This window comes from Antedon bifida, chromosome 7 (genome assembly GCF_963402885.1).
Source record: "Antedon bifida chromosome 7, ecAntBifi1.1, whole genome shotgun sequence".
NCBI classification, from domain to species: domain Eukaryota; kingdom Metazoa; phylum Echinodermata; class Crinoidea; order Comatulida; family Antedonidae; genus Antedon; species Antedon bifida.
The window spans coordinates 279,397-301,663 of NC_136232.1; the positions used below are offsets into that span (position 1 = coordinate 279,397).

At 32.1% G+C, this 22,267-nt stretch overlaps 1 protein-coding gene across 1 annotated transcript in view; it reads left to right on the plus strand.

Annotated features, from left to right (window-relative positions):
• Positions 1–22,267, plus strand: part of LOC144848019 (polycystin-1-like protein 2) — a 30,033-nt gene that overhangs the window by 2,368 nt on the left and 5,398 nt on the right. Inside the window, exons 4-32 of the mRNA XM_078704679.1 lie at positions 701–745; positions 1,177–1,203; positions 1,598–1,615; positions 2,135–2,266; positions 2,823–2,912; positions 3,345–3,557; positions 3,719–3,826; positions 4,372–4,463; positions 4,940–5,833; positions 6,560–6,716; positions 7,265–7,433; positions 8,379–8,554; positions 8,933–9,184; positions 9,474–9,646; positions 10,085–10,247; positions 10,476–10,501; positions 10,917–10,949; positions 11,288–11,416; positions 11,982–12,107; positions 12,209–12,262; positions 12,807–13,058; positions 13,699–14,077; positions 14,612–14,865; positions 15,211–15,438; positions 15,696–15,797; positions 16,280–16,395; positions 16,809–16,974; positions 18,654–18,932; positions 19,521–19,649. Coding sequence (XP_078560805.1) covers positions 701–745; positions 1,177–1,203; positions 1,598–1,615; positions 2,135–2,266; positions 2,823–2,912; positions 3,345–3,557; positions 3,719–3,826; positions 4,372–4,463; positions 4,940–5,833; positions 6,560–6,716; positions 7,265–7,433; positions 8,379–8,554; positions 8,933–9,184; positions 9,474–9,646; positions 10,085–10,247; positions 10,476–10,501; positions 10,917–10,949; positions 11,288–11,416; positions 11,982–12,107; positions 12,209–12,262; positions 12,807–13,058; positions 13,699–14,077; positions 14,612–14,865; positions 15,211–15,438; positions 15,696–15,797; positions 16,280–16,395; positions 16,809–16,974; positions 18,654–18,932; positions 19,521–19,649 — 4,982 coding nt within the window. The remainder of the gene's footprint in view (positions 1–700; positions 746–1,176; positions 1,204–1,597; positions 1,616–2,134; positions 2,267–2,822; positions 2,913–3,344; positions 3,558–3,718; positions 3,827–4,371; positions 4,464–4,939; positions 5,834–6,559; positions 6,717–7,264; positions 7,434–8,378; positions 8,555–8,932; positions 9,185–9,473; positions 9,647–10,084; positions 10,248–10,475; positions 10,502–10,916; positions 10,950–11,287; positions 11,417–11,981; positions 12,108–12,208; positions 12,263–12,806; positions 13,059–13,698; positions 14,078–14,611; positions 14,866–15,210; positions 15,439–15,695; positions 15,798–16,279; positions 16,396–16,808; positions 16,975–18,653; positions 18,933–19,520; positions 19,650–22,267) is intronic.

Sequence of the window (22,267 nt, forward strand, 5' to 3'; positions counted from 1 at the left end):
AAACACAAAAAATGAAAAAAAAATATTCTAAATTTAAATTGGCCATATCAAAGTAATATTAAAGTTATTCACTTTAAGTCGAAAATTTGAGCCAAAAACAACAAGTTTACGTAAATAACAGGTAAATTAATTTGATTAAATTTCGTCTGGAAAATCGTCACGAGCGAAAGTAAACAAAGATTTCAAACCACGAGTACGCATTATGCATGATGCTAATTAGGATTGTTTACAACTCATCACGGTTGAGAAGGTGTTGTCACACAGACCACGAGGAAGTTTTATGATTATGCATACAGAGTAACCAAACCATTATGAGATATATTTTGATCCAAAACTGAACTGGAAGTCAAAGTTATTTTTTGAACAAAAAAACGTGTGTATTTCAGTTAAATCATTTTTTTTTAGACTAATTTTTGGTGAAATTTAATAACTATTATGATACTTCAAAATGACCCACTTTTTTTCGAAATCGTTTTTTTTTTTAATTTTGTGGAATTAGTCAAAGGGACAATACATCTTTAATGTTAACTCCCTGTTTTTTAAAGGAATTCTTTTAATTTGAGGTTTTTTTTTTTCATCTTTTTTTATTTGTTTATGGCTTATTTTGTTTATAAATAAAGTTTATCAATATTTATTAATAATATATTATTAAAGGTTTATTTAGTTTAGTAGATTGAATGTTTATCAATTTTGTTTATAGTAGTGTCAGTACCGACAACAATAGCACCAACAACCCCACTTGATGGTAAGCTAAATTTGTGGATGTCAACAATGTATCTGTGTTCTAGACTAAAGCTAATAGTTTTTTTTCTACCACATTTTTTTTAAATATTTTATTTTATGCATTTAGGCACATGTGGCCAAGGATTGCCAATAGTTAATTAATCACTGTCCTATCAGATAGGTGATTATCCCCCCGACACAGGGGCTATTTTGTGAACCAGTTATCATCTCAAAATATGAACTGGGTTCTTTAAAGTGCACATGAACAAACTGTGTATACTGAACCTACGGTTAATAGTCCGTTCCGAAAAGACTTGTTCCACCACCACCAGGAGCGAGTTGGCCTCGAATCCATGCTGATGTTGTTGGCTCTTTAGGTACGGTAAAGGGTTCACCTAATCAAATTAAAAATAAATAACATTCTTTCTAAATCTATTTTTTGTTTTATTTTAGTGCTGACAACTGTACTACCGACAACAGGTAATTAAATGATAATAATTATTTGATCATAAAAAGGTCCAATCTAATGATTGATATATCTAACTTTGCAATTAAAAGTCCAATGCTGATGTAAAAATCTGAATAAAACCAAGTTCAGGCAATATCCATGGCCTTTGGTTAATGTGGTTAAATTTACCAAGGCTAATGGCACATCTAATAGCATCTAATAGCACCGAGATACCACAAACTGTTATATTAGATGTAAAATCTTTGGAAAAATAAATGCAAACAATAATCAAAAGTATGCATAGCTTTTGATTACGATGCTTAAATTTACCAAGTCCAGTGCGAACAAGGTTTAATGAAGTACCAAAAACAAGTACAATAGTGTTTGTAATTAAAAATGATTATGTTACTCTTGTCTTTATTGCAGATCATGTTGTTTTTGAAGGTAAGTTTCAGATTTGCTGAAGAATGGAGATTGTATTACTACTGTCAGTGTCATTTTGGTAAAAATAAAAATGGAACTTTTCAACATGTTTGTGGCTCACTCATCCCATTGTTCTGGTGATGGAAAGGAAACTGTTCACTTTAAAGTATCTCTTGAGATTAGTAAGAAGTTACCCTGGTGTACTAGTTCACACACAGCCACTGTCATGGACAGACGAAAGATCGCTTGAATTGGCAGCACACTGATATGACGTGACCCTTATTGGGGAGGAACATGCAGTTGAAACGTCAACATCAGGTCCACAGTGCCTTGAGCAATGATCATTGGAATGATGCTTTACAAATAATCATTATCATTACAATGTTTATTGTACTTTGCATTGCACAGTCAACTCATGATGTCTTTATATAAAGCAACTTTTTTTCAATGCAGATATTTTTCATTCTATTCTAAAGAGTTAAATAAACAATAATATTGATTTGTTAATTAAATGTTACATGTGTCATTACTTATTTTTAGAAGTTGCATTAAGTACAGATTCAGAGGCTCATCAAAGTTCGACAGATGGAATATTAGGGCGTGATGCTGATAGTGCAATTGATGGTAACACAGATGGTAATATGTTACGAAAAACGTGCACAAAAACACAAGGTATAATTATCTTTAAAATAGTAACAGAGCAGTAACAAATTGATTTATTTTGATATTTCCATTCCATCATTTTACAAGTACAGTACATGCATGTTCATAATATTAAAGTTATGTTATCCCATTTTTTTGTCACTTTGACAAAAACTTGAATAAAAAAAATTATTTACTTGAAAAAATTGTAATTTCAAGAATAAAATGAGTCAAATTGTTTGTCATACAATGCATTTTTGGTTAGAATTAACCTTTTTTTTTCTTTTATAAGTGAAATCATTTTTGTTCTTTTTTTTCTATGAAAGTGAATAAGAAATAGCCTATTCAAACTCTGATTTTATTTTTTATCTTTCATAAATCTAACACCTCTAAACATTTTAACCTGTGGCATTGCTTGCATGTGGGTCATCTTAAGCCCTATCAATTAAATTGCTGCCTTACCTACTCTCAATTTTCAAATTATGCCTTGCCTACATTTTGTAATTTATGTTTTCATTGAGAAGTCTTACAAGTCGCATTTGCCAAATTTCTAATTACTTAATTCATTTGTTTCTATTACATTTAGATACTGACTTAAATCCATGGTGGTATTTAGATATTGGATCACCTTCAGCTATATCAAAGATTGTGATATATAACAGAGAAGATTGTTGTGGTAAAAATAATAGAATCACTTATAGAATCATATTTAAAATTTAAAATAATTTATAATGAATAATTAACATAATAAGGAATAATATACAATGCTATTGGTTGGTGAACTCATAGAGATATTATAGTGAACCAGTGGTGTCTCATATATATGGCTGTAGTGTTCTGTATAATTCTAATGTGTATAGTATTTGTATAGTAGTACACCCCTGGTATTCCACCCCAAGTGGTGCTTGTGGTACTGTACCTTTACAAAACAACAGGATAAGATTTTTAGCTTTGTTTTAAAGTTGTTGTCTATCAGGATAATCTCTGATGCCACTGATTTTATGCTTAACATGTTTTGTCTCCTTTTTGGGCCTCCACCAGCTCTAAACAAGAAGAGAAACACAATATGTCTTTCATCTTAACTACCAAAGTTGTTTTTAATCTGTAGAGGATGCGTTGGTTGGTGCTGAAGTTCGTATTGGTAATAGCAATATTTCACCCTTTAATACTAATACACAATGTGGGTCAACAGTTACATCGTTAATGGCAGAATCAAACCCTCTTGAATTCATATGTAACCAACCAATAACAGGACATTATGTTAGTGTATATATTCCAGGAGGAGACACGCTTTCACTTTGTGAAGTCAAACTATATAGAGGTACATTAGGATTAATATATTGACATAGACATGTAAAATACAGTATTGCATAAAATTGTAATGCATTTATTAATACAGTATTCTTTTATAAATGCACCTTCTGTCAAACATTGCCATATCTGAGTAATTTTTAGATTTCTGTTATATTATTTCAATTACAGTGAGACCAGATTTTGAGATGGAATGTTTAACAATTAATACTTGCTTTCAAGAGGACTCAGGATGTTATGCCATCCCTATTGATACTGCAGTACAATTTAATAGCTATGGTATGGAGTATTTTATTTTAGATACAATGCAGTATATAATTTCTGTTGATCTAGACTACTGTATCTTACTTTATTTAATCTATTTCTCACATCTATTTCTATCTTATCTTGTGTGAACAGTGAAGGGGAGAAAATATTTTAAGAAAACTTAATTATTATAACAATTATGATTGGCTTTTATTCACAGTACTAAATAAAATGTCACCTGTATCATGCACCACTGCATGATACATTTCTGACACTGTTTGTCTATGATACTTTCTGAACAAATTATACCATGTAGAAATACAGTACAGAGACAGTGACCACAGCATAAATATGGCTAAATTTCATGTTGTTTTTTTTTTTTTTACTTTAGTGCTATGAATAGTAGGCCTATAGAAAGTATCCTTATACTTTTGTAAAACTTTCAATAACATTATTATTGTGAAAATGCTACTCCTAAAGTGAATTGATAAAAACAGGGCTTATGGTGGGGTTACAAACTTAAAAAGTATGGTACGACCCATATGTGATATTATACATTTATGCATTTTATTTTGTAGGTTACGCTGTATCTTGGTCACTGACTGACCTAAACAGCAAGATTACAGATTTTGTGTCAAACAGTTCTTCATTCATACATACATTCCATGAGGTAAATTACAGACACATTAGGTCAACATCGTGAGATCCCTACCTGTATATATACTCTACATATGCAATAGTATTCCCAAATATGGACACCCCTTAAAAGGAAAATGCCTTATAGCGGGCCATGTAAACGTTCATCACGCATGACATTTTTTAGCTAAAGTCAAATTTTAGATAAAACAAAACAGTTTACTTTCAGTCTTAAACAAATATAAAGGTCACCTTAAACAATGATATTCAACAAAGTGAAACCATTTATTTATTTATTCAACTTTCTTTTTCAAGGGTAGCACTAACAACTGTACTACAGCAGTACAGCTGACTTAAGAGGTCCTCTTAAAAACAATACAAAATTATACCGACATTCAAAAAATACAATTTATAGGAATGATTGTTTCTGAAAATGATGAATGTTGCATTTATAGCAGGAATCAGAGCTTTTAAATGTTTACGCTTATTGGGTATTATTATTGTTCACAGAGTGGTGCATACAATATCACAATGACAAAAAGTGGCAACGATATTTATCAGCGACAAATCTTGGTATTGAAACCAATAAGTGGAATTACTATAGTGGAAGGACCAAGAGTTGATGTTCTAGAAACAAAAAGATTCACAATTTCACTTTCAAATATTGGATATGATTCTTGTATTTTCATTGATTTTGGAAATGGAGAAAAGGTACGATATGGCAATGAGGTGTGTAGTCCATATATAATGGTTCCTAGAGCTGGAGAACTGACCAATGTTGTTGAGGTTGCTACTGTTTGCCAACATAATGGTAGCTTCAATTTGCAGATATTTGGTTTTGACAAGTTTTCATATGAAAGGGTGTCGTTGATTTATGCCATTATTCCTGAAACAGTAGAATGCAATGTACCAACTGTAAATATTTTCAACCATCATGCAGACCCTCTTATTCCAAGAAAGATTGAATTGAGTCAAGATATTGTACTTGTTGCAGAGCTTATAGTAGATTGTCAAGTATTTGATAATGAAAAATCTTGGACTATTGAAGAGGTATCCCCAAGAACTGGTTTGGCAATCGGGGGAACATTACAAAAAGTAAATGCCATCAACTTCGGAAATAATTTAGTAGGTTCCGATGAGACGCTAACATTGGTGCTAAGAAAAAATAGTCTGAGAATAGGCCATTACCGTTTTATCATCACAGTTGCTATGGGATCTGGTCGTTCAAATGGACTAGATATTTCTGCTTTTCAAACTGAATATGTTGAAGTTGTTGCTAGTTCTTTACAAGTAAAACTATTAGAAGGTTCGTCTACATATATTACAGTCGGTTACGGTGATACTTTGAACTTTTTTCCGCAAGATTTGTCCAAAGATCCAGATGTTTTACCTCAAGAAGAACAGGTATATTGCATTTCATATAGACAACAGCATGTCAAAGTATAAAAAGAAAGATTAAAAAATATGTTGCAATTAAATACTAAGGAACTAATGTGCAGTTTGAACAGAAGTTCAACCTAATATTAAACTGTCTAATTCCTGGAGGCCTTCTACTAAATGTGAAAACTAATTTTTTTTCTATAATTTATGCTATTAAAAATAAATATGTTTCTATAATTTATACCATAAAAGAAAAATGTTATTTTTTACATACAGTTAAATTTAACAATAGGCCGACCATATTTCTCTTCAAACTGCAATCAATTAATTTTCTGACCAATAACGTCATTTACCACTGTAATATTTGGGTTAAGTCGAAGAAACCCAAAACACTCTCCGTATGAGAGTAACACAACAGATATCAAAGATAACAACATTAAAGCTTAATCAATGCTAAAGAAGATAGCATTGACATAACATTCTTTTCTTGGTCTGGTCTTGGTAAAATAATATCACTGATATTGTTGGTCAGCATAGATACTTATCCATTCTCAGTTGTAATAAATTATGCTTTTTAACTGTTAAACTTTTGCATTATCTCTAAAACATAATTTTGAACAAATTGTTGATGGTCGCCATAATTAACTCAAACATTCATATATTTAGTTTAGTGGTTTTTTATATTATGTTTAGTATGTTTGTAACGCTTTCCATTCTGATTCCTTTTAATTTTTTCATTGGATGATGTAGATGTTTGATTCATTTGCTTATTATTGTCGTCGTGCAGAAGAAACATTCAATGTAACAGAAGATGGAGAACTAGATGCACGTATCACAGCAGCTATACCGTCAACGACCGCTTTGGCGACTGCTGAAAATGAACATTTTCCTGGTTGTTTTGGTACTGGTAAGTAAATATGTTTCTGTCCTTTCACTTTCTAATGATAATAAATTATAATAAAAGTAATGAGATATAGTTCATAAATTATAAATAAATGGAAAACATAAGTTAGTCAAGACAGTTTCGTCTAGCTACCAGCTAGACTTGGTCAGTTGTTGTGTTGCTAGGATGAAGATTTGACTTTGACTGCATGGTTTTGGTGTATAGTCTAGGAGACCTTCGTCTCTGTTTATCGTTTTATTCTGTTTCATTTTAATAAAAGGAAATTCTTATATTTTTTTTAATTGGATATTAAAATAATTTTTCTTTTTAAAAGTTTGCATTAAACATTAATAAATTAACGGTTTGCGGTAAACCATGTGTAAAAATGAAGTAGAAAAAGTAAATTTGATAATGGCCCAATATTTTGGTGGTTGTATTGAAAAAGGTAGTTCAACAACCACACTTTGAGACAATTTTACTTTTTGGAGAACACATGGCGTACCACAAAACTTTCTTTTACTAAAATATTCTTTGTTTTTTAATTTTAAAACTGTGTTTACTTTTTGTTTTAGGACCTGGGAAATTAATGTTTGAAACAGGAACAATTGCGTTGAATACAAGTTTTATGCAACCAAACCTTGATTATGTTTTATTAGTTGAAGTAAGAAAGGATACCAGAATTGGAAAAGCTTCCATTGGGATTAGTATTAAAGAGGGAAACTTTATTTTACCACTTATAAAGTAAGTTTGTATTAAAGATGTATTGTCCCTTGAAACACAAAAAATGAAGGTCACAATATTCTAAATTTAAATTGGCCATATCAAAGTAATATTAAGTCAAAAATTCGAGCCAAAAACAACAAATTTACGTAATTAACAGGTAAATTAATTTGATTACATTTTGTCTGGAAAATCGTCACGAGCGAAAGTAAAAAAGATTTCAAACCACGAGCATGCATTATGCATGATGCTAATTAGGATTGTTTACAACTCATCAAGGTTGAGAAGGTGTTTTCACACAGATCATGAGGAAGTTTTTAAGATTATGCATACAGAGTATTAAGTAATACAGAAACTCTCTAGGTATAGGTATTACAAATGTGGAACAAATATACTAATGAATTCCTTAAGATTCGCAAAGCATGGAGACAACTTCTTGGAAGATTTGGAATCTTCAAAGCTATTAGAATACATTTCAATTAAGGGCATTTTTTTATATTGAATCGAAAATGTTAGGCCATGTTTAGTAGAAAACTGAGAATTACTAACCATGCATATGAACCTCATTTCGACAAAAGAGAAAGAACGAATCTGCGCCAGGTACAGTTAATCGCAGACATATCCTTTGATCATCTCTTTATATTTGTACATGTATGAACAATTTTGGATTAAATATGTATGCCTATGATTTTAGATATATATATATTAGAAATGGAATCACTTGATCTAATGACATGATTGACCACTAACAAGGTCCATATGTGATCTTGATCTTGCTTTGAACATGACAAACTTATGGGGTTTACTTATTATTAAAGAGCCCAAGAGGAAACGATGGCCAAGGCCAGACACAGAAGGGGGAACCTCTTTGGGTTATGTTAGGTTGTTGCGTGATTGTATAAAAAAAAGATAATATTTGAGATGTTTGTATGTAACTATTTTGATATGATTGTTTATATTTTATAGTCTTAATGGTAAATCATCTACAGTAGATGGTATACTGCGACTTAACCCTTCAACTGATGTCCGAGCTTCTTGTAATGTTGTCGGTGAAACAGTGGAGTTCACTTGGACATTGGCAAGAAAGAAAGGAAATGACATAGCTTACCAAGATATTAACGATGTCTCCTTGTACACAAAAGGTTGTCATATTTGTTGGTTTAGTTTAATAAAATCATTCAAAATTATGAATTATAGTAACATTTTTTAAAAATTGATTTATATTTAAATTTTAAATGAATTTTCCAAATATTTTTATGAGAGCTTTTGTTGCACAATAAGTACAGATTATTAGTTATTAATATTCTTTCATCATGTATGTGGTTATAAAAGTTGAGCTTTCAGTATACAATTTTAAATAGCATATCAAATTGTATCTTTCTGCTTTAATGTAAAAATTGCAAAACTAAATGTAAGGAAATAAATAATGTCATAATTTATAATTTAGTGATTTAAAAAGGTTCTTAATATTAATTTTAAAAGGAAATTACATATAAATATGTGTATTATTTTTTATCTAGGTAAAAATGAATACTCTTTCTTTATCTCGAAACGTCTTCTGTTGTTGAACTATGAGTACACAGATTACAGAATATCTTTATCAGTGTTTGCTCCTATATCACAACGTTCTGGAAATACCACTGTTGAATTTACAATCAACTTACCACCATCGGGAGGTGTGTGTTCACTTTCTCCACGGGAAATCACTGTATCAAATCATGTTTTGGTTAACTGTTCAGGTTGGACAGATATACAACAGTATTCTTATTCAAGTGAGTAATATTGTATCATTACATACCAGATATCCTTGCCATTTGATTGGTTATTTATGTGTGCTGGACAGTAGTAGTATTTAAAAAAAAGTTTATTGGTTCTATTGTACGTTCAGCTTCTTGTGTACATGTTGTGCAATGATCTAGCCTCTTGCATAGCCTTTGACAAGACTGAAGCAACGGGTTAATTGAATAAAAGTTTACTGCAGTGAAACAAATAATGAATGACTAAATAAAAAATAATTAAAGAAATTAATTAGAAATTAATTAAAGATTTCTTTTTCCACAGTGAAAACATCCAACAATAGTAATATTCGTCGTTCTCTGACATCTGGACAAGAACCGCTGCAAACAATATATCCTTTGGAAGGTGATCCTGAAACAGATTACTTGGTTGATATTTGGGTCAATATCAAAAATCAATATGGTGTTTCTATTGAGTACATGGTAGACAAAATACAGGTAAAACATTTTAATTTATGTTTACAGTAGAACTCCTCCTTTGGAACACCTCTATTCAGGGGACACCCCTTATTAAAAAGGAAATTTTCCTGTGAAACGAACGGCAATGAATCTTTTAATACTACAGCCAACCCCTATTCAGGGGACGTGCCTATTAAGGGAGAACTTTCTTGGGTCCCGAAGGTGTCCCCTTAATAGGGTTCTACTTTATTAGTATTTTATATTATTTATAAATATTATTTTATAAATAAATATTATTTTGTTTATACTTAATTTGTTTATGTTTTCATTTTTAATTATTTATGTTGACTTGTGAATATAGGAAATTATTCATTAATATTTTAGTATGAAGGTTTCATAAATTGTATTGATATAAAGAATATTAAGTATATTTATTATACTTTATTTCAAATATATATTTGTTGTTGCAAATTTTAGGTAAGGCCTCTTGAACTGGACGTTGAACAGACAGACAAGATTCTACATGACCTGATGAACACATCTCAAACTGAAAAATTACGCGCTGAGGGTAACTGGCAAGACATCTCAGAATATACATTAAGGAATATGGGATTATTGAATAGCATTGAACAAGTTCAAGGTTTAATTAAATTTTTATTCTCCTATAATAATTAAAACATTTTTTTTCCAGAATGGAGTTATCGCTCGGTGGTCAAGGGTGGGTTCAAGTCCTGATTTTTTTTTAATGAAAATTTACAACTCCAACTTTGTTAACAGGATTGCCATCTTTAAGAAGGATATTGAATGTTTCCAAAAAAAATATTTAAATATGAATTTTTAAATTATAAATTGTTTTCTTTTCTTTCAGCTTCAAATGAATCAAAATCTGCTGAGGTAAGCCATAGCTTTAAATATAGTACCATATTTGATTGTAATCTTGTTTTGTATTTCCTCTATTATGTTCTGTTTGGTTGTCTTTTATTTCTCATCTGTCTGTATAAAGACTTTGCTGCCAATTTTCCCAAAGTTGGTTTGTTTTCTGATTCCTTTATTTATGTTGGTGGTGGACAGATTATTCTATCTAAATTTGGGAACTTTGTTTTTGTCCAAATAAAATATGAATACTTGTTAGTAGTATTTTCAAATATGTTTATACACGTAAACATACTTTTGTGATTGTAAAAGTTCATCTGGTTTATATTGATTGAATGTTTGCATGGCGAAATCAATATGTTGATTATTCCTTATTATTAAGAATAAATCAAGTAGATTTCTTTAATAATTATATGGTAATACCCTTTATTTATAGGAGCAAGAAGAAGATAGGAAGGCTGCCACAAATGTAGGAACAAATACTATATTTTTTTATTTTATTTATAAGCTATAGAGAGCTCACATAAACAAAAATGAAAAGTGTTATCATTATCACTTTATTCAAAACAAATGCACTTGTTTTTTAAGATACTATATTTATGGATATATGGTCAGAAATGTCAATTCTATAACTAGTTGTATTTTAAATTTTTGTATTTCTTATTCTAAACTTAACATTTTAACCACATTTGTTAAATCGATATGGATTTTTAAGTAACTTTGTGTCTCTGGAAACAAATTACATTATGCTTTAAATGTAAATATGATAAAATGAATCTGAATTATATTATTTTTATCTTTTTTCAGCTACGGGCTCATTATTTAAACTTATTAGCCAATGTTTCTGTTCCACCATCAACTGAAGCTTTATCAATTCAACTATCAGCATTTATCACGGTTACAGAAAAGCCAGATGAAATTAACCAGGACTCCATTGTAAGAACTGTTGATGATACAGTCATTATTTAAATGAATAAAGTATATGAAAAACTACTATTGGTTACATTTTGTACAATAAAATTTAATCACAAAAAACAAGAAGATCGATCTTCTTGTTTTTTGTCATTAAATGTTATTGTAAAGTTATATAGTAAGCGTCTATTAATTCGTAATTTTGTAAAATGTCCACTCTATTAGTGACACTGGCAAAGTTGGCTGCATTTAAGTTCTTTGTATCAATCAATTTATTTGTGTATTTTCATTTCATTTTTTTTTCATTTCAAAATGAAAAAAAAATATTTAAAAATTGCTTATGGTGCTGTGTGAGTGGACTACATGCTTCTCCCCTAAAGGTCACATCATATCAGTGCTGCCAATTCAAGCGCTCTCTCATCTGTCCATGGCAGTGACTGTGTGTGGACTAGTACAGTAGGTTCTTTAAAATGCACATGAGCAATGTTGTGTACATTTGAACAGATTATTGTCCCAAACCCTTACCGGTATGATTACTATGAATTGTAGGAACCAACATTATTAAAACTATCTTTTTTTTATTTTGCAGGGGTTGGTGCTTACAACAACCAAGACTCTTACAGATCAAATCCATTACATTGAAGATGATGCCGACGAGACAGAATTAGTGAATAGTGTTACACAAGCAATGGCTGTGGTCAGCAATGCCTTACAAGTAAATTTTTTATCTCACTGTTTTTTATCTTTAATTGAAACAATTACAAAATAATGATAGTTCTGCCTACTATTAATGTAAATATTATTTAACTCCCACAGGCCTCATCCTTAGCTTTTTCAAGTAAACTTCGAAACGAATCAGATCCTAATCAGGTCAGTTTTGTTGTAAACTTTATTTATTAGTTACAACACTCAGGAAAAGAATAGCAATACATTTTTTAAATAAATAAAAAAGAAAACAGATTTTTCTTCTCATCAACAATGCCTCTAAAGAAACAGATGATGAGAAAAAAGTGCTGTGTTCGTATCATATCTGTTCATTGTACAATATAGCATTTCTTTCAATTTTTCTGAAATGTCCATATAAGCACAAAAAAGTTGTATTCAAAATTTTATTGAAAATATGTTTTCCTTTGTGCCTTGTAAGTCTAGAAAATCAATGATTATTAATAGCAAATTTTATTATAGTAAGAAACAAACATAATATTTAATACACTAAATAGAATAACATTTATTTTAAGCATAAATTCAAAAAGTCAGCCTGCAAAGAAGGAGAGTTGAAATTGAATAGTAAATCTTTGCATACTCTGTAGTACTAATACTGCCCTATATTTATTTTGTTAAATTAGAGTTTACGATAATTTTTTTATTTTAAATATTAAACCTTTATAGTAAATTTGTAAATTTGTAAAAACAGGCTAAAACGCAAGTAGCTGAACTTGATGCCTTGTTTGATGACCTTGGTGTTATTGTGCTAAAAGGAAGGGGCCTTCACGAACCACCAATTATAATTGAGACACCAACAATCACAGCAAAGATGCAGAGAGGAGCTGCCACCAGTATTAGTGACGAACCAATAGAAGCGGGTGGAGGAATATTTATAGTGCCATCCTGTCAAACTATGGTCGGCCATGAGAAATGCTCGGACAGAAATGCTATCGATTTTCAGGTAAATCATTTATTTATTTATTTTTTTTTTTTTTATTCAACTTCTCACTAACTCTGTTAGTGAAGGATCTGGACCAACAGGTGGTAAACATCTCTATAAAACGGTCCTGTCCCAATTCCCAATTGCACAGTGGCTGTGTGTGACAGTGGCTGTGTTTGTGTGGACTAGTACACCGGGGTAACCCCCTACTCATCTCGAAAGATGTACTAGGTTCTTTAAAGTGCACATGAGCTATGTGTACACTGGACCTACGGTTTATAGTTCTTATCCGAGAAGACTCGTTCTACCACCAGAACCATGGAGCGAGTGAGCCTTGAACCCTTGCTGATGTTATGGCTACGTAATTACGGTTCCACTGTCTTAATCGCTTGGCCACCACTCACTCACGTTCGGCCACCACTCACTCACAAAAAAATGATATATAAAGGTTCGGTTGGTTTACTTTTCGATAACCAAATAGTTTTTGGCAATTGTATTTTTTAAAGTTTGTAGAATGTATTTATTATTAATATTTATTTCATTGACACATTTTACATACAGTCCATATATTTTGATATATTTATATTAATTAACATCTGTTATGATGATACTATGAAGAGTAGCCAGTTATACAGTTAACTTTTTGAATTGCATTTTTTAGGTAAAAACAATGTCAACAAATCCATTTAACTTTGACGACTCTGTATCCCGCTTGTCAAATGATTCTCTAGTCGTTTCATTAGCATTTAAAACAGAAGGTGGAAATGAGCACAATATTTCTGATATTTCCGAACCTATTGAAATTATGATTCCAAGAAGTGGATCCCAGACAATTTTGTGGCAAAATGTAACCGCTGAGCCAATCAAGGAAAAGTTTAGAGTGTATCATCGTGTCGATATTGAAAATACTGACACAGCTATCAATATGGAGTTCCAACCGTACTGTGCAAACACTACATATGAGATATCTCTGGCATATAATGATTATCCAGATACGGAGAATAACATATTTATTAAAAGCATTGATGCAGAAACAGAAGGTAAGACTTTTCAAATAAACTTTGTTTATTAATATCGAAAACCAAAATACCATATTTGAAAAAGTGGTACTTTCTCCTTTTTCACTAGTGCATGCTATATAAAGTCATTTTAGCATATATACAACATCAAACTGCTAAAATCATCCTTGGTAGATTGAAGCTCTCAAGTTCCACAGATGCAATCAAACACTACACTTCCTCTGAGTGCATGTTTGTACAAACAGTTTAAGCAAGTGTTCAAATGCCTTTAATATCCAGTATAAAGCTTTTAAGATGAGTCATTATTCAACACATTCCGTATGTAGCTGTTTGCTGCATGTTTCAATTATCTCAGCTGCCTAGCCTTACAAATCATTCAGTGTTGCTGATCCAAAACTATGTATTGAGAGTTTCAAGAAAGATAAGATGTTATCAATTTTGACTGAAATTTCACTTTCATTCAATCTAATCCAATGACTGTTACAATAAATATTATTATTATTGAAGTCTAATACTCTAATTGTATAAAAATGCTTGATTTAATTTATTTTGCAGGATACATTCATAAGATATTTATTACATCAAGCATAATAGGTAACCATACTGGAGTGTTTTATTTGGGGGTGGCTGAATTTAAAGAAGAAGAGGATGATGGCGCTCATAGCAGCTCATCATCATCAGTTTTTGAACAAGAGGTTCCTATGTATATATCTGAAACATTCACTTGCAACTACAGCGTTCGAATATATCTGTCCGGTTGTAATTTTTGGAGCAAAGAAAAGAACACTTGGACTAGTGAAGGCTGTGTGGTAAGCTGTTTCCAAATTGTTTGATGGTTCATGCTTGCCTTCCAATTCAGATCCAGAGTTCAATCCTGACCTAGTGCCAGTGTTGTAACTCAAAACTATTTCAGCTCTACTCCCTAAACCTCTAATGAGAGGCACGATAAATTATGAATGATAAAATAGTTTCCATCCTGTAATTGCCGTGTTGCTCGCTGTCGGATGCATATCAATTCTTGTTTTAATTCTCTATTATCAATATCTGTATATTTGTATTATCATTATATTATAATTTATTTATTTTATTTCTTTATATAATATGTTTGCTATAATAATATGTATATAATTATGAAGTTTTTTCTTTCCTTAAAGGTTGGGGAAGACACCAGTTTTACTTACACACAGTGCCTATGTACACATTTGACGTCATTTGCCAGTTCGTTCATTATACCTCCTGCACCTCTGGACTTCAGTTACATATTTGCAAATGCTGGTTTTCTTGATAACATCACTATCTATGTAACATGCATAGTTAGCTATGTGTTCTTCACTCTTATCTTCATCTGGGCAAGAAGAAAGGATAAGAAAAACGAAATTATGGTAAATGTAAAGTTTATTTTGAGAATTATTCTTGGAGTTAAACCAAGAACTCTCAGAATGCATATCAATGCTTATCACTTGAGAATGTGAACTGAGAGTTCACAAAAGTTTCACCTAATTTTACTTGGTTTCACTCCAAAAAACAATTTATGTATGTAAAGTTTGTTTGCAAACATTATCCACCACAAGGTTTTACTTTCTGCATTCTGCATTTGAGAAAAAGAAAAAAAAATTGTATTAATATTTTGTTTTAATAGGTTGGAATGATACCGTTGACGGATAATAGCAATAATGATAGATATTTTTATGAAGTTACTGTAGTAACTGCTGATCGTCTTTCATCCGCAACCAACTCCAAGGTAATCATTTCTATTTTGCATTACGCATTACCTTATTGTTGTTTTGTCCAGAGTCCTCACAAGACAAAGCTCTTCTAGTTTGTGGCCCTATCAATTTTCTTGATTATTCAATTTATGTTAAAATTATTGATTATTACAACTTTTAATGAATAAATGTAAAAAAAAAAATGATGGTGGTTGTTTTTTCAACTATGTTTTGACAAGGATAACTCGAAACAGCATAAGCTGATATTCACAAGGTCCTAGCACAGAACCATGGAGCGAGTGAGCCTCGAAACCAAGACTTGATTCTGACTGCTATGTACTAATTTTATATCATTTTCTGTTTTAATATGTTGTTTTCAGTCAGAAATAAATGTGTTATCAATCAATTCCCCTTCAGTAGGGTACATTTACTTGGATGGGTAGAATTTAGCTATTGCCTTTATTTATTTACTTTTTTACATTTTCTTCTCTAATCACAAAAGTATTTTTTACTACAGGTCAGTTTCATTATTTCTGGTTCTGATAATGACACAAGTGTGCGAACATTTGATAAAATTGATAGACCAATTTTTCAAAGAGGAGCTGTTGACAAGTTTCTAATGTCAACACGAAGGTATAGATCAATTTCTTTGTTTAATAATGTTGATTTTATTGCGTTTTAGTAAAAGCCTCAAATCGCTTCACATTTATTACCCTGGTCATTGGGTCAAACACATAATCGGCTCCTGTAATGTTGCAGCTAGTAATCAGCGCATTTGTGTTTGAGGTACCCTTTTGTACACCTGGGTGGAGAGAGGCAATCATAGGTCTTGCAAAAGTACACTATGACAAGCAATGACAGTTGTGGTATAGAAGATTTATTTTCTTATGTTTTCTAATTATTACCTAGAAGTCGTAATAAAAAGTAATTGTCTTATTAAAGAGATAATTAGACTGGCAGTTAATTGCTTCCTCCCTAATAATTAAATACACGGTATAGAATTAATTTCATTTTGATACCATATACTCATGTTTTCCATTTAATAGAGATCTAGGAAATCTGGAAACTGTTCGAATATGGCATGATAACTCGGGAAAAGGAAAATTACAGAGTTGGTTTCTAAACTCTATCATTATACGAAACATCATTACTGGCAAAACACATCACTTTATTTTTAACAATTGGTTGTCATTGACAGACGGTGACGGTTTAGTAAGTACTTTAACCAAGGCAATCTAACAACAGGACGCTGAGCTCGAATTGCCAAGATAGGAACTTGTAACAGTCCTTTGATCTTATGTCTGGCTGGCAAACACCAAAAGTACTGTACTGTGTACATATTCTCCGTGGCGCAGTGTTTTGTTGTTGTAACCCATGGTTAACCACACATTTGAAGAAGCCAGATAAACCCTTTGATCTCCAGAGCTCAGCATCCTGTTGTTAGATTGCCTTGCTTTAAACAAAGATATGATACACATAAAATACACAGCTTAATACTGTTTCAATGTGTTGTGTGAATTAAAAAATGGTATACCACTATGCAATAGAGAAATGCATTTTTCCAGAAAAAAATAGAAACATCCTAAAACTATTGGATAGCCATTTATTTTTTCTTTGTCAATTTGGTCAAATGATCATCATGATCATGAACAAAAAATTATTCAAAGACTGTATGAATAACAGTAGTTCTAGGATGAAATCCATTCTTTTGTTTTCTGTAGAAAAACAATTGTGTCTTTTTATCGTCGTTTGTTATCGTCCTAGTATAAACTAACCTTATTACAATCTATTATATTTGTATGCAAGCATATAATTCCAAAATATTACGCCGTACTACCCCGATAGAGTCGCTATCCAATCGAGTTTGAACAATGCCATGAAAGCCCTAGTGATCTAATAGTTAGGACATCTATTCAATTCAATTTCAATTCAATTCAAAGAACATTTATTAATGTCCAAAAGACAAAAAGTAACAAAAAAAAACAACAATGGCAAGAGATAATAAAGAAAATGGACGAAGGCAGATCCCAGAAAGATGTGGATCTTGTGACAGGATTGCCTTTACAAAAAAATACAAATAAAGTTAATAAATTAATTTAATGAAATGAAAAAATGAATAAAATACCAGTAGATAAAAGTTTGAAAAAGTGATGAACAGAAAAAAATTACAGCTGCAGGGCATAGAACGAAAAAGATGACAAAATGAATAATTAAATCTAGCAATCAAGCAGAAGGTCCCAGGTTAAATCTCAGTTGGGGCTACTTTTTCTCATTCTCACAGATTTCCTCATATTTATCATTTCAAATTAATTTATTAAATTTCAGTATATCACCAGGCGCTTTAGAATTTATGTTCTGTGCCTGTTGTGAGAATATTAATTTAAGGGATCGCTTAATGGTAGTAATTGTGGGCTTACTGTATTTTTTTATATATATATTTATATTTATTTTTTATATCTTTGTTAATTTTGTGTTTTTATAGTTTATTTTGTATTTACTGTTTGTTTGAGGGTCCCTAATGATCAGCTGATGCTGGATGGACCACCCTCATAAAATATTGTTGAAATAAAAATAAATAAATAAATAAACTTTTTCAGCAAAAAAGTGTGATTGATTTTAACCTGTACACAATAAAGCAAATATACATTTTAAGAAGTCAGAAAAGCCTTTAACAATTAGAAACAAAAAGAACGGCAGTATACTGTAGCGAGATAATTCAACACAGTATGGCAGACATTATACACAAATATTAAAGGGCAAAATGTACCTAAAAATAAGTACAATATTTGAAATATACAGGTACATTCATTCTTTGTTTCCATTACCAGGGAAGAGTTAAATTCTTCCCTGCTATTACCAACTTATAGATATTTTATGTTTTTTATTCATAGGTTGTCCGTTCAAGTTTTGCTGCAACAACTTCTCAAATAAAAGGTTTCAGCCATTTGTTTGGTGGACATGCACGCAAGGCCATTCGAGATGACCATTTGTGGTTCTCAGTATTTTTAAGACCACCTGAGAGTAATTTTACCTGCATGCAGAGAGCGGTGTGTTGTATGATGGTAATGTGGTTGGAGATGTTAGTGAATATAATGTGGTATAAAAGTATGCCTCCACCAGAAGCTACTACATCAATCAACATTGGACCTATAACAGTCACCACTGCAGAAGTGAGTTTTTTTTATTTTCAGGATTGGTATTGGTCACCTCAAGTCCTACATGCCTCAATATGTAGTGCATCAACTGTCAATACTCACCTCCCAAGTCCTACATGCCTCAACATGTAGTGCATCAACTGCCAATACTCACCTCCCAAGTCGTACATGCCCCAACATGTAGTGCATCAACTGTCAGTATTCACCTCCCAAGTCCTACCTGCCTCAACATGTAGTGCATCAACTGTCAGTATTCACCTCCCAAGTCCTACATGCCTCAATATGTAGTGCATTAACTGTCAGTATCCACCTCCCAAGTCCTATATGCCTCAACATGTAGTGCATCAACTGTCAATACTCGCCTCCCAAGTCCTACATACCTCAACATGTAGTGCATCAACTGTCAGTATTCACCTCCCATGTCCTACATGCCTCAACATGTAGTGCATCAACAGTAAATTCCCACCTCTCAAATCCTGCATGCCTCAACATGCAGTGCATCAACTGTTATCCACACTGCTAGTTACTGTATTTAGATTATTTTTTTTATTTATAAAACCAAGAAGTATGAATTTAATTATGTGCATTTTCTTCATATTATAGATTGGTGTCGGAATTATGTCAAATCTAATAGTTCTTCCTGTAAGTGTTTTAGTTATCGCTCTATTTAAAAATGCTCGTCGACGATCCAGATTTTCTGTTTTTGCAGAGATAATGCAGCAAAGATTAAAAGTAAGTGTCTTGAATGAATTCAGTCGTAGTGAACTGCTTAAAAAAATGATAATAAAGTTTTTTATTGAAAAAGTTTTTTATTTTAAATAAATCAATGTTAACTTTTTGGTTAAACCAGTTGACAAGTACTTACTTGCTACGTTTCAGCTACTTTCAGTAGCCTTGATCACGCAAATGACGTTGACATGATGTTCTGTCATTCGTCATAGTTCGGTGACTTGCGCCATCTTTCGTCTGATGTTCAGCTTTCTGCTGGTGTCCCCCTTTGGATGCTCGGGTGTCCCTTTTTATTAAGTCATCATAGATGTGGCTCAGTTCATGTCCTCCCTGGTCTCTGTTGATGTTCATATTTGTTTTTCTTATCCAAATGGCTTCTTTTATTTTTCTTGATAAGTAGTGTTGTTCTTTGTCTAATATTTTTGTATTTTCAAAATCCGGTATGTGATTTTCTATGGTGGCGTGATCTGTGATAGCTGATTTGTGTAGAATTTTAGATTGTGAGTGGCGAGCGCTCCTGGTTCTTGTCCCTACCGTATTTTTTTCCACGTCTGTTTTGTGTTCTATTATTCTTGTTTTTAATGCTCTGCCTGTTTCCCCTATGTATACCTTCTTGCAGTTGTGGCAACCTACTTGGTAGACTATACCACACTGTTGATCTTTGTCAATCTTGTCTTTAGGATGAACGAGACTTTCTCTTAATTTGTTTTTGGGAGTGATATATGTATTTATATTGTGCTGTTTCAATGTTCTTCTTAGCCTTTGAGTCATCCCTTCGACATACGGTAAACCAATGTTGACTCTGGATTTTTCTTTATCTGTTGTTATTTCTTTGTCTTTGTTTGCTTTTCTATGTTCCCTTTTGTCTTTAACTCTTTTAAAACTCCAGTCTGGATATCCGCATGTTGATAAAGCTGCTTTTATATGGCTCATTTCTTGTTTTTGTCCTTCTTCTGTTGATACGATGGATTCACATCTGTCCACTAGGGTGTTGACTACGCTAAGTTTGTGTTCGAGTGGATGATTTGATTGAAAGTGTAGGTATTGGTCTGTGTGTGTCGATTTTCTGTACACTGATGTTTTTATGTTACCATTGTCTTGAATAGTGATTAGAGTATCGAGAAAAGGGATGGTGTTGTTTTTCATGTTCTCCATAGTGAATTTTATTTGGCCTGTCTGGTCAATGGTGTTTAGATGTTGGAGGAGTTCTTCTTCAAATCCAATTGGTACAATTGCCAAGACATCGTCTACATATCTGCGCCAGAAAATCGGTTTGATATGTGATGGTGCTGTTTCTGTGGCACGTTGTTCCAAGTCTTCCATGAATATATTTGCCATTATGGGGCTGACAGGACTGCCCATTGCCATTCCCTCTTTTTGTCTGTAAATATCACCATTAAATGTGAAATATGTCGTGTTAAGAACTAGGCTTAACAGCTCCATGATGTCCTCCGTTTTCAAATTGGTGTTTAATTTTCTTTGGACTTGTTCCAGGATCTTAGTTTCTTTCAGTAAAGTGTTGTGTGTTATATTGATTGTTGGTTTTATAGGTGTCTTTGTGAATAGAGATATAACATCAAAGGATACAAGTGTGTGTTTTTCTATGTCTATGTTGTTCAGTGCTTTTATGTCGACTGCTAATTGTTTAGAGTTTTCCACATGGAATTCTGTGTTTCCAACCAACGGTGATAATAATTTTGAGAGCAATTTGGAGACTTCGTAGTATATTGTGTTGATATTGTCTACGATTGGGCGTAATGGATTGTTCTGTTTGTGGATTTTAGGTGTGCAGTATAGTCGTGGGATGATTTCTGCAGTGGGGAAGAGTTTGGTTTTCCATTGATATGTTATTTTCTTTTCTTCTAGTAATCTGTTTAGGATTTCCACAAGGTTTCTCTTGTATTTCTTTGTAGGGTCCTTTTTAAGTTTTTCGTACACATCCCCATCTTTCATCATGGTGTTTACCTTACGTTTGTAATCAGGGGTGTTCATGATCACCGTAGCTCTGCCTTTATCTGCCGGTAAGATCATGATGTTTTTGTCTTTTTTAAGGCTATGTATGGCTGAATGTTGCTCTTTTGTGATATTTGTTTGTGGTGGTTTGGTGGTTTTTAAAATGCTAGTAACCTTACCTCGTACAATATCTCTTTCCGCTTCAGTTATTTGTTCACAGGCTACTTCAGTGGCTACGATCACATCCTGGATGGGTAGCGTTTCTTTGGCAATCGCAAAATTCAGGCCTTTTTCTAGTATGTCGTGCTCGATCGGTGATAGATTCCTGTCTGACAAATTTACTACCCATTTTTCTTTCAATATCGTGCCGTTCAAATCTATTTTTTTGTTTATGTTATTTCTTAGTTTCTTCGCCTTTTCTTCCCACCATGAGAGTTTGTTTACATGTCGTTCCTTTGTTTTGATAAACTCTGACTCTTGACATTTCTGTATGAAGTTCCGGATATTGTTCCTATCCCCCCCGTTCGTAATATTTTGATCTAGTTCTAGCAAGTAAGTACTTGTCAACTGGTTTAACCAAAAAGTTAACATTGATTTATTTAATATATATTTGAAACCAGATGAAATTTTTTGAGAAAGTTTTTTATTGAAAAATTTTGTTCATTTTT